The sequence below is a fragment of the Mus caroli genome, unplaced genomic scaffold, assembly GCF_978045245.1.
Source record: "Mus caroli unplaced genomic scaffold, Mus_caroli_1 scaffold_9, whole genome shotgun sequence".
Taxonomy (NCBI): Eukaryota; Metazoa; Chordata; class Mammalia; order Rodentia; family Muridae; genus Mus; species Mus caroli.
The window spans coordinates 4179845-4191956 of NW_028227264.1; the positions used below are offsets into that span (position 1 = coordinate 4179845).

Consider the following 12112-nt stretch of genomic DNA (forward strand, 5'->3'; position numbering starts at 1 on the left):
TACTGTTACAGCGACAGACAGGTAGATCAAGGGAATAGAATTGAAGACCCAGAAATGAACCCACACACCTATGGTCACTTGATCTTCGACAAGGGAGCTAAAACCATCCAGTGGAAGAAAGACAGCATTTTCAACAAATGGTGCTGGCACAACTGGCAGTTACCATGTAGAAGAATGCTAATTGATCCATTCTTATCTCCTTGTACAAAGCTCAAGTCTAAGCGGATCAAGGAACTCCACATAAAACCAGAGACACTGAAATTTATAGAGGAGAAAGTGGGGGAAAGCCTCGAAGATAAGGGTCCAGGGGAAAAATTCCTGAACAGGACAGCAATGGCTTGTGCAGTAAGATCGAGAATTGACAAATGGGACCTCATAAAATTGGAAAGTTTCTGTAAGGCAAAAGACACGGTCAATAAGACAAAAAGGCCACCAACAGATTGGGAAAGGATCTTTACCAATCCTAAATCAGATAGGGGACTAATATCCAATATATACAAAGAGCTCAAGAGCTGAACTCCTGAAAATCAAATAACCCCATTTAAAAATGGGGCACAGAGCTAAACAAAGAGTTCTCAACTGAGGAATATCAAATGGCTGAGACGCACCTGAAAAAATGTTCAACATCCTTAATCATCAGGGAAATGCAAATCAAAACAACCCTGAGATTCCACCTCACAGCATTCAGAATAGCTAAGATCAAAAAATTCAGGTGACAGCAGATGCTGGCAAGGATATGAAGAAAGAGGAACACTCCTCCATTGTTGGTGGGATTGCAAGCTGGTACAACCAGTCTAGAAATCAGTCTGGCAGTTCCTCAGAAAACTGAACATAGTACTACTGGTAGATTCAGCAATACCGCTCCTGGGCATATACCCTGAAGATGTTCCAACTTATAATAACGACACATGTTCCACTATGTTCATAGCAGCCTTATTTATAATAGTCAGAAGCTAGAAAGAACCCAGATGTTCCTCAACAGAGGAATGGATTCAGAAAATGTGGTACATTTACACAATGGAGTACTACTCAGCAATTAAAAAGAATGAATTCATGAAATTCTTAGGCAAATGGATGCATCTGGAGGATATCATCCTTAGTGATGTAACCCAATCACAAAAGAACTCACATGGCATATACTCACTGTTAAGTGGATATTAACCCAGAAACTTTGAATATCCAAGATACAATTTGCAAAACACATGAAACTCAAAAAGATGGAAGAGCAAAGTGTGGATACTGTGCTCCTTCTTAGTATGGGGAACAAAATACCCATGGAAGGAGTTGCAGAGACAAAATTCAGAGCTGAGATGGAAAGAAGAACCATCCAGAGACTGCCCCTCCCAGGGATCCATCCCATATACAACCACCAAACCCAGACACTATTGGGTATGCAAGAAAGATTTTGCTGACAGGACCCTAATATAGCTCTCCCTTGTTAGGCTATGCCAGTGCCTGGCAAATATAGAAGTGGATGCACACAGTCATCTACTGAATGGAACACAGGACTCCTAATGAAGGAGCTAGAGAACGTACCCAAGATACTAAAGGGGTCTGCAACCCTATAGGAGAAACAGCAAAATGAACTAACCAGTACCCCCTAGAGTTGTGTCTCTAGTTGCATATGTAGCAGAAAATGGCCTATTCAGACATCAATGGCAGGAGAGGCCCTTGATCTTGGAAAGATCATATGCCCCAGTACAGAGGAATGCCAGGGCCAGGAAGCAAGAATTGATGGGTTGGGGAGTAGGGCAGGGGGGGGGGGCGGATAGTGGATTTGGGGATAGCATTTGAAATGTAAATGAAGCAAATATCTAATAAAAAGAAAAAGAACAAAAACAAGCAAGCAAACAAACAAACAAACAAAAAGACAACCCTGAATATAAAGTATAAAGATGGAAACAAAAGTTGAGCCAGTGGGAGCCAGGTCCAGGAAGCTAAGTAACCTTGATGTGTAACTTAAAGGGCCTGACACACAGTGGATCCCAATAATCTCACCAGAGTCTAACCTTCTCTTGAAAGGAAAGGTATTCCGCTGTGTAGGAGTCATTTACCAGGCAACAAAGCACTCCAAAGGACTATTTCTCTGGGATATACTCTCTCACCTAGCCCTCTTTGAGAAGATGAAAACTACTTTGAAATAATCAGCCCCAGGACAGGTGGGAAAGATGGTAACAGGTAAAGCTATACAAAGCCCTGGATGCTGATAAAGTCGCTATCAAGGTGGGAGCATGGGTAGCCCTGTCTCCCTTCCACCACAGACCAGAGCCATCCATGTGAACCTCACCAGTGACTCAGCTACAGATTAGCATTCACCATCTTTGGGTTCTAAGTAAGTACCTCTAAGAGGACGCATTACCCTCCTCTGGATGCTTGCAGATGGTGTCATTTCAAATCAGCTGAATTGAGTCACCAGTGCCATACGCAAAGAGTATTGACCTTTGAGGGGTATAAGCCCTTTCTTTTGATGTGTCCTCTCTCTCTCTCTCTCTCTCTCTGTCTCTCTCTCTCTCTCTCTGTCTCTCTCTCTCTGTCTCTCTCTCTCTCTCTCTCTCTCTCTCTCTCTCTCTCTCTCTCTCTCTCTCTCTCTCATGCTTGATAAACACAAGGGGGGCTATAACCAGAAAAACTGTAGAAACAGACACTCTCCTTGTCTATCAAAGATATATTTGGAGGATACTGCTGCTACCAATTCCTTCCCTGGGAGCTAACCATGGTTTTCCAGCATCCTGGGAGCCTTTTTTGTCTTTGTCTGAAGAGATGAGGTGAGGGTAAGCTAAGTGGCAATTATAAATGAGAAGGCCCCCAGATAGGCAGTGCTGCAGACGAGGTGTCCTGAAGCAGGGTTGGGAGGTGTGTCATGAAAGGTAGCACCTTTTATTTAGCTTTCTAAAACAAGAAGGCAAAGAGGGCTTATATATGGAAGATAAGCAAGGAACTTACCATGTACAAATAGATAACAGAGTCTCAGTATAAACTCTATGAATGGAGGAATTATAGAGGTGGAAGGGGTTGACTGTTAATGCCCAGCATTTTTGGCAATGAGGCACACTATAGATGTTTCATAGACCTTAAGTTATTATATGATGGTCTTAAAGATGTCAAGAACAGGCCTTTTAGGTTAGTAAGATGTCCTTGATGCCTCAAGGCAGCACCTAACAGACAGCTTTAATCAAATGACAGCTGATGCAATGCATCTTCATCTAAACCAGGAGTGACGTGGGAATTGAATGCATCGGCCTAACCGAGCATGCAAGGATATTTTTTAAAGTTGGGTGCACCAGAAATAGATGCTCAGGGTGATACATGAAGAAGCAGGCAATAATTTCATGAGCATTTTGAGATAATCACACAGTACATGCTACAGACAGCAGAGACTGGGTGAGGATCAGAAGGCTGTGACACTGGTCCCAAGTCTCCTTGGGGTCTTTCTCCTTGGGATGTAAATTTTTAACTTAAGTTCTCTTCTCAGTGGCTCCTTCAGAAGAATCTCACAGCTACTTCCTAAAAGAGCCATTTGGATAAGTGTACTTCCCCCAAAGGACTACACGTGCTAGAGAAGAAAGCAAGATGGTCTTACAATTGCTAAAGAAATTAACTAACAGAACAAGATTAAGTAATGAAAATAAATAGAACAGTAACTGATGTGATCATTGGCTTTAAACTCTAATGTCAGACCAAAGTAAGTTCACCCTCTTAGGGACTGAGTCCACCATTTCATCTACTTACACATTCATTTCCTGCAAATTCTCTGCTGCAAAGTAGAAGGCTTTGATCTGTGGGTGATTGATCTTAAATGCACTAGAAAAAAAGAAAAGCACACATCTGTTAGTGTTTTTAAAGTAATTGTTATACTAAATGCCTATTATATAGTCCTGATTTCACTTAGTAAAGTGAGAGTCAGTTTATCATGTCAGAGCTGCTTTTTAGCCACTCAAGAGTTTCCATTTATGTGTGTGTGTGTGTGTTTCACCTGCTATATAATTGTATAGAGACAATTAAATTCACGAGTCCCTGAGTTGTCACTTAACATTATTCAAATCTAATCATTCTAGCAAGATATTATTTACATTCAACCAAATATACAGTGGCATTTTATTTATAAGAAAACAGTCAGGTATGCAACTTCCATGTCCTCATGACTCTTCAGAAGCCATAAATAAGGGGCACTGTATTGGTAAAGGAAAAGTGTGTGCTTATATTAGTTAAAGGAAATTTATGACCCACCCATGACAGCAAGCAGAATGTTCCCACTTACACCAGAAGATCTACAGAGCAGGACAGAGTTTTGGGTCTTGGGGACTGTTGTTTGTTTGTTTGTTTTGTGACCAATCAAAAAAATCAAGAGCATCAACACAATCAATACAGAGCAAAACACAGCTGTTACACTGTATAACAAAGAATAAAAGCTAACACTGGCTCCTAAGACAACTCACTGCTGATTAATGAAGAAATGTCCCTTTCCGATAATACGGCAGAAGGTAATTGAAGAAAGAAGAGAAAGATGAGAGAAGACACAAAAATATGTCACACTCAGATGCTCTCTTGAAATGACCATGGGACCAGAGTGTATACGTAGCTCTCCAGGCAGCTCTGAACTGTTTCCAGACCCTATAGGCTTAGCGCTTGTGAGCAGAACAAAAGGGATGAGCTGAAACCCCCTTCATTTCCAGCTCTGCTCACACTTAATCTACAGCAGGGTGCAATCCCAAGCTAAACGCATCAGAGCACTGAGTGGTAAGTCTTAATACCATGAGCCAAGATGATCTGCTCTTGCTGTAGGGTCTGCACTTCTGTCTGCTTAGCTATTTGTGGATTCCCTTGCCTTTGGGGTGGGGGAGTTAAAACCCATCCACTCTCCAGGTCAACATATCTGAAAATGAGAAGTAAAACATTTCTATGTACACTTTCTATGAGCATACATTTATACAGTTCCAACTCACAATGCTCAAAATTCCGAGACATTTGAGTTCTACCTGCACCCACTTACAAATCGCCCCATTGCTAGGTGAACTTTGAAAATTGTTATGATCCTGGACCAGGGCCTTATGGGAACAGGGGAAGTACAACTTACTTTTTTTTCTTGCATTCAGAGGCTCTTTCCACTGTGAAATCTGACAGGTTGACAAATCCATCTGCTTTCTCTGCCTGAAACACATAGCACACACATTAATAAATGCTGGGATCCTAGCCTGGTGTACTGACAATGAATAGAGAGGGTATAAGTGAAATAAAGTAGAATCCACAAGATGTCTGTGAAGTAGCCATGGGCTTAGATACGCCATTTATAGGAGAAAAGGAACATCCATGAAGTAGTATCAACTAGCCATGGACTTTGATATGTCATTTATAGGAGAAAAAATATTCTAAAAAACATAAACAGAATACTCTCATAAGAAATGACAAGATACAGCTTAGGGATGGTCAATATACAACAGGCTCTGTCCCTGTCCCTGCCCCACTTCTGGCCTCATGAAACCCACAAAGTTAACCCACCCACGTCCTGCTTCCTGCTAAACCTAGAGGCAGGCTCAGCATCATTTTCCCCCAACAAGTGTGGTGAGCCACAAGCACAGGAGATGAAACCTAGTTAGCAGTCTTGAGATGGTGGACAGAGCCCAGACCTTGAAGTTGGCAAACCCACAGATACACACCTCTCTGGCTGCCAGGACATCAGTGAGCCAGGATAAACAAAACACTTAACACTCAACAGAACAGGGATGATCTTCTTCCCCAAGTCTTTAGGCAGTGTCCAATCAGAGCCACATCTTGTGAACCCCTAGTGCCATGGGTTGATTCTTATAGAAGAGAGTCCTCAGGAAAGAAAGACACTTTGGATGGCATAGGAGGCATGTTGGTTTATATCACTGGTTCTCAACCTTCCTAATGCTGTGACCCTTTAATACAGTTCCTAACCATAAAAATATTTTCATTGCTACTTCATATCTGTAATTTTGCTACTGTTAGGAATCCGTATTACATAATAATGTAAATATCCATGTTTTCTGATGGTCCTAGTTTAAAGGATCGTTGGACCACAAAAGAGATGCGACCCATAGGTTGAGAACCTCTTTAGCAAACCTAAAAATCAAACTCTTCACAGGAAGTGTGACCAAGGCTCTACCTGTCTATGAACCAGTTGACTTATAACATATGAATAAAGCTGAGATGGTCTGCAATGAAGTTGGGTCATTTGTCATAAATGGAGCGCTGGTCTCTTTTCATACTCACTAGCATCCCTGAGCAGAGAAACACAATTAAAAAAACAAAATGGAACTGAAGTGGCAGATATTGGGAGATGATTAAAATTTTATTTTAGAAACAGAGTATTAATTTTAAAATCAGGTAGGTGTTAAAATTTCCCTACGGTGATTTTAGTTGACTTTGAGTTTTGTTTTGCTTTGTTTGGTTTGGTTTGGTTTGGTTTGGTTTGGTTTGGTTTGGTTTGGTTTGGTTTGGTTTGGTTTGGTCTCAGTTCCAAATCACTGAGTAATCAACTTATCTTTTCTTCAGAAAAATTAAACTGTAAAATAGTCAACTCCATTCCTAGCCTCTGTCTCCTACAAGACTAGATTTATCTAAGTATGCATCTGCATGTTCTCCCTTATGAGAATAAAAACTCAAGGTTAGTGAAAACTTCTCTCTTTAAAATATTTATATGCATGTCCATATACTGAGTGCATATATAGATACATAGTTTATTAATGGGCCATTTAGTCACTACATGGTGGCTTCACCAATCTCATCTTTAAAAAAAGTATTCAAGGAATGTACAATATATGAGTTGATATTTTATATAACATATAATGTTTCCTGTGATCATATGAATAAGTGTAATTTTGGGGAACCCAGGTCCCATCAATTCCATTGCTAGAAACATATCCAAAACAACCAAATTCAGGTTGCTCAGGTATATAAGCAGTCACAGAAACACCATTCACAATAGGCAACGGAATATAACAAACAAAATGACCATCAATAAACAAGCTGAGGTAAATCCACACAGAGAAATATTATATATAGCCCACAAACCGCATGAAAGACTGACATATGCTGTGTGGATAAGCCATGAAAATATTATGCTAGGTGAAAGATTTTAGTCACAAAAGGTCACAAATTATTTGATTCCATTTATATAAAGTATTCAGAATAAGAAATGCATAATGGAGAAGAAAAAGCTATGTATCCCGGCCCTGGGGAGTGGAGAATTGGGTATAACTTGTTTGAAGGGAGTAGAGTTTTTTCTTGGAAATATTGCAGAACTAGGTAGAGGTTGTTGAAGAGTATTGTGAATGTACCAAATGTCCACTCAAGTACTGACTCCATGGTTCATTTTCTTTCTGTAAAATGGCCATATTCATAAAATATCAATGTGATGCTAAAATATTTTCATAAAAATTCCCACAACTGGTCTTGAGAAAAACAACCACTTCTATTAAGTATTTGTCACCTCCTCCCCCTAACATATATCTACATACAAGTTGTTATAGACTCTATGAAGTCTCAATACTTCCTTTGTTGAGTCCCATTCAACTCTTCTGTAACCTCGCCTATGCCTCCTGGTTTAGCTTCTCTGATACACAACACTACTGCTCACCTTGCCTCTAGCTACCCCCTCTTCTGAAGCTTTCATGGGGTCTTCTGCTATTTCTCAAGTATCAGGGTTCCTTGGGGTTCAGTCCATAAACCTATACCCTCTCCATTCCAGCAGCTCTGGATGGGTAACTTGTGACCGTCCCATGAATTCATATATCATCTGGACACACATGTATCCAAAATCTATAATTTGAATTAAGTTCCATCCTGGAGCCCCTTGCCTAGATTTATAATAGCCTAGAATAGGGTGGATGAGATGTTCCTTTTGGACTCCATGCACACATATGGACCATACATGCCACAAACACATGATGAAAAATGAATAACTGTGTTAAGCCATTTGGGAACTAAGATTTTTCTCATGAGGGTGAATTCTTATTTTTTATTTTGCCTGCTGAGAGAAGAGGTTGTTGTCAAAGAAGGTAGCCTACACACTGGGATCTTTTTGCATACAAGCACTAAGCCTTCTGCTTCTCCATCCTACAAGCTCTATGTGGTCCTTGCTGGAAGTTCAGCAGGTCCCAGCACCGGCCTTTAGGAACTATATAAGCATCCCTTTTCTTTATGAGCTACCCGGCCTCCAGGATTTTGTTATAGAAGATGAACTGAGACAATCCTTCTCAGATTTCATGCAGGGAAATACATACGTCTGTTATGGTTGCACCTTCCACAAATGGCTCATTCATCTATTCCTATCATGCCATACCCTGTTCAGCACCATTAGCATTTTGTTGTTACTGCAGAAGCCTCCAAAACCAGACACCCTCTTTCTAATTCTTTTCTTCAATCCAATATAGCATCCAAATAGCAGCCACAGCAAATCTCCACATCATGAACATGCTTCAAGTCACTTCTCTAATTAAAACCCTGCATGGTTCCCAGTTGCTCTTGGATAAAGCCTAAGTGTCTCAGCAGAAAGCCCTTTATGACCGAGCCCTAATGAATTCCACAATTCCATCTTCTCCAATGACGCTATCCTCTACTCAACCAAAAACAAACTAGAAAATTAAAACAAAGAAAACTACATTCTTACAGAGTTAAGTTAGAGCTAACACTCAAATTTTGTCATGACGTATGCCTCTAAACAATTTAATTGCAATGCCATAAGGTCATTTTATATGTCGATAATATGTAAATCAACCAAACAGGGGATTGAAAGATGTTCAGTTGGGAAAATTGCTTGCCACACAAGCATAAGGATTTAGGTTCAATCCCAAAAACCCATGTAAAAAGCTGACCACAGCAACACACAACAATAATCCAAACACTGGAGAAGCAGAGGTTGAAAGATCCCTAGGCCTTACAGATCTCTGCGTCTATTCTAGTCAGGGAACCTCAGATTTAGAGAGAGACTTCTTTTGTGATTGGGTTACCTCACTAAGGATGATTAGCCCAGAAACTTAGAATACCCAAGATACAATTTGCAAAACACAAGATAATCAAGAAGAGGGAAGACCAACCAGTGGATACTTCATCCCTCCTTAGAATTGGGAACAAAACACCCATGAAAGGAGTTACAGAGACAAAGTTTGGAGCTAAGACAAAAGGATGGACTATCCAGAAACTACAGCACCCAGGGATCCATCCATAATCAGCCACCAAACAAAGACACTATTGCATATGCCAGCAAGATTTTGCTGAAAGGACCCTGTTATAGGTGTCTTGCATGAGGCTATGCCAGTGCCTGGCAAACACAGAAGTGGATGCTCACAGTCATCTATAAAATGGAACACGGGGCCCCCAATGGAGATGCTACAGAAAGCACCTAAGGATCTGAAGGGTCTGCAACCCTATAGGTGGAACAACAATATGAACTAACCAGTACCCCCAGAGCTCATATCTCTACCTGCATATGTAGCAGAAGATGGCCTAGTTGGCCATCACTGGGAAGAGAAGCTCCTTGGTATTGGAAACTTTATATGCCCCAGCACAGGGGAATGCCAGGGCCAAGAAGTGGGAGTGGGTGGTTAGGGAAGCAGGGCAGAGGAGGGTATACGGAACTTTCGGGATAGCATTTGAAATGTAAATAAAGAAAATATCTAATTTAAAAAGAGAGAGAGAGAAAGAGAGAGAGAGAGAGAGAGCCATATGAAAAGGTAAGGTGGAAAGCAATTGAGAGACACCACCATATACATGCACACACTACACACACACACACACTCAAATAAATAAATGTAAGAATAAATAATAAAAGAATTGTAGAGTTTGGCTTCTTTTTAAAAAAAAAAAACAATTATGTTATGTAAAAATGTTTTTGTTTCCACCCCAGGTGTGAGATATAGGACTGCTGCTTCAGAGTGTCCACAGCAGCAGACTATTTGACTCATGCATGCTGTGGCAGGGACAGGACTCTGCCAGATGCAGAGAGTTTAATTCTGAGACCTCTTGAGAGAAAATAAATACCAGAACCCATAGAGGAACTAGAAAGCTGGGGGGGGGGGGGAAGCATGGCTGTTCCCCCTGCTAATTCCTGCTCATGCTGCTGCTGATGATGATGATGATGATGGTTGAAAGAAAAGACATGAGAAGAAGTTGGAGATATCCTCAATGATAAAAGAACCTCTGGTGGAATCACCATGCCTGACCTAAAGCTGTACTACAAATCAATTGTGATAAAAACTGCACAGTACTGGTATAGCGACAGACAGGTAGACAAATGAAATAGAATTGAAGACCCAGAAATGAACCCACACACCTATGGTCACTTGATCTTTGCCAAGGAAGCTAAAACCATCCACTGAAAAAAAGACAGCATTTTCAACAAATGGTGCAGGCACAACTGGCAGTTATCATGTAGAAGAATGTGAATTAATCCATTCGTATCTCCTTGTACTAAGGTCAAGTCTAAGTGGATCAAGGAACTCCACGTAAAACCAGAGACACTGAAACTTATAGAGGAGAAAGTGGGGAAAGCCTCAAAGATATGGGTAGAGGGAAAAATTTCCTGAATAGAACAGCAATAGCTTGTGCTGTAAGATTGAGAATAGACAAATGGGACCTCATAAAATTGCAAAGCTTCTGTAAAGCAAAAGACACGGTCAATAAGACAAAAAGGCCACCAACAGATTGGGAAAGGATCTTTACCAATCCTAAATCTGATAGGGGACTAATGTCCAATATATATAAAGAACTCAAGAAGATGGACTCCAGAAAATCAAATAACCCCATTAAAAAAATGGGGCTCAGAGCTAAACAAAGAATTCTCACCTGAAGAATACTGAATGATGGAGAAGCACCTGAAAAAATGTTCAACATCCTTAATCATCAGGGAAATGCAAATCAAAACAATCCTGAGATTCCACCTCACACCAGTCAGAATGGGTAAGATCAAAGATTCAGGTGACAGCAGATGCTGGCAAGGATGTGGAGAAAGAGGAACACTCCTCCATTGTTGGTGGGATTGCAAGCTTGTACAACCACTCTGGAAATCAGTCTGGGGGTTCCTAAGAAAATTGGACATAGTACAACCTGAAGATCCAGCAATACCTCTCCTGGGCATATATCCAGAAGATGTTCCAAGTGATAATAAGGACACATGCTCCACTATATTCATAGCAGCCTTATTTATAATAGCCAGAAGCTGGAAAGAACCCAGATGTCCTTCAACAGAGGAATGGATACAGAAAATGTGGTACATTTACACAATGGAGTACTACTCAACAATTAAAAACAATGAATTTATGAAATTCTTGGGCAAATGGATGTCTCTGGAGGATATCATCCTGAGTGAGGTAACCCAATCACAAAAGAACTCACATGATATGTACTCACTGATAAGTTGATATTAGTCCAGAAACTTAGAATATCCAAGACACAATTTGCAAAACACATGAAACTCAAGGAGAACAAAAACCAAAGTGGACACTTTATCCCTTTTTAGAATTGGGAATAAAACACCCATGGAAGGGGTTACAGAGACAAAGTTTGGAGCTGAGACGAAAGGATGGACCATCTAGAGACTGCCGTACCCAGGGATCCATCCCATAATAAGCCGCCAAACGCTGACACCATTGCATATGCCAGCAAGATTTTGCTGAAAGGACCCTGATATAGCTGTCTCTTGTGAGGCTATGCCAATTCTGGCAAACATAGAAGTGGATGCTCACAGTCAGCTATTGGATGGAACACAGGGCCCCCAATGGAGGAACTAGAGAAAGTACCCAATGAGCTAAAAGGGTCTGCAACCCTATAGGTGGAACAACAATATGAACTAACCAGTACCCCCAGGGCTCGTGTCTCTAGCTGCATATGTAGCAGAAGATGGCCTAGTTGGCCATCATTGGGAAGAGAGTCCCCTTGGTCTTGCAAACTTTATATGCCCCAGTATAGGGGAACGCCAGGGCCAAGAAGTGGGAGTGGGTGGGTAGGGGAGTGGGGGGTAGGGGGTATGGGGGACTTTTGGGATAGCATTTGAAATGTAAATGAAGAAAATACCTAATAAAAAATTGGAAAAAAAAAAAAAAAAAGAAGAAGTTGGAGATATCCTGACCAGACAAAGACTGGACTTGCCCCAAGG

The 12112-nt window shown here is 40.9% G+C and overlaps 1 protein-coding gene across 3 annotated transcripts in view; it reads right to left on the reverse strand.

The window, feature by feature from the left end:
• The window catches only part of Ipcef1 (interaction protein for cytohesin exchange factors 1), a 165767-nt gene that overhangs the window by 56156 nt on the left and 97499 nt on the right, over positions 1–12112 (reverse strand). For all 3 annotated transcript variants that reach the window (XM_029482790.1, XM_021174271.2, XM_029482789.1), the window contains exons 5-6: positions 5075–5148; positions 3730–3801 (exon numbers count right to left, since the gene is read on the reverse strand). In XM_029482790.1, coding sequence (XP_029338650.1) covers positions 3730–3801; positions 5075–5148 — 146 coding nt within the window. The remainder of the gene's footprint in view (positions 1–3729; positions 3802–5074; positions 5149–12112) is intronic.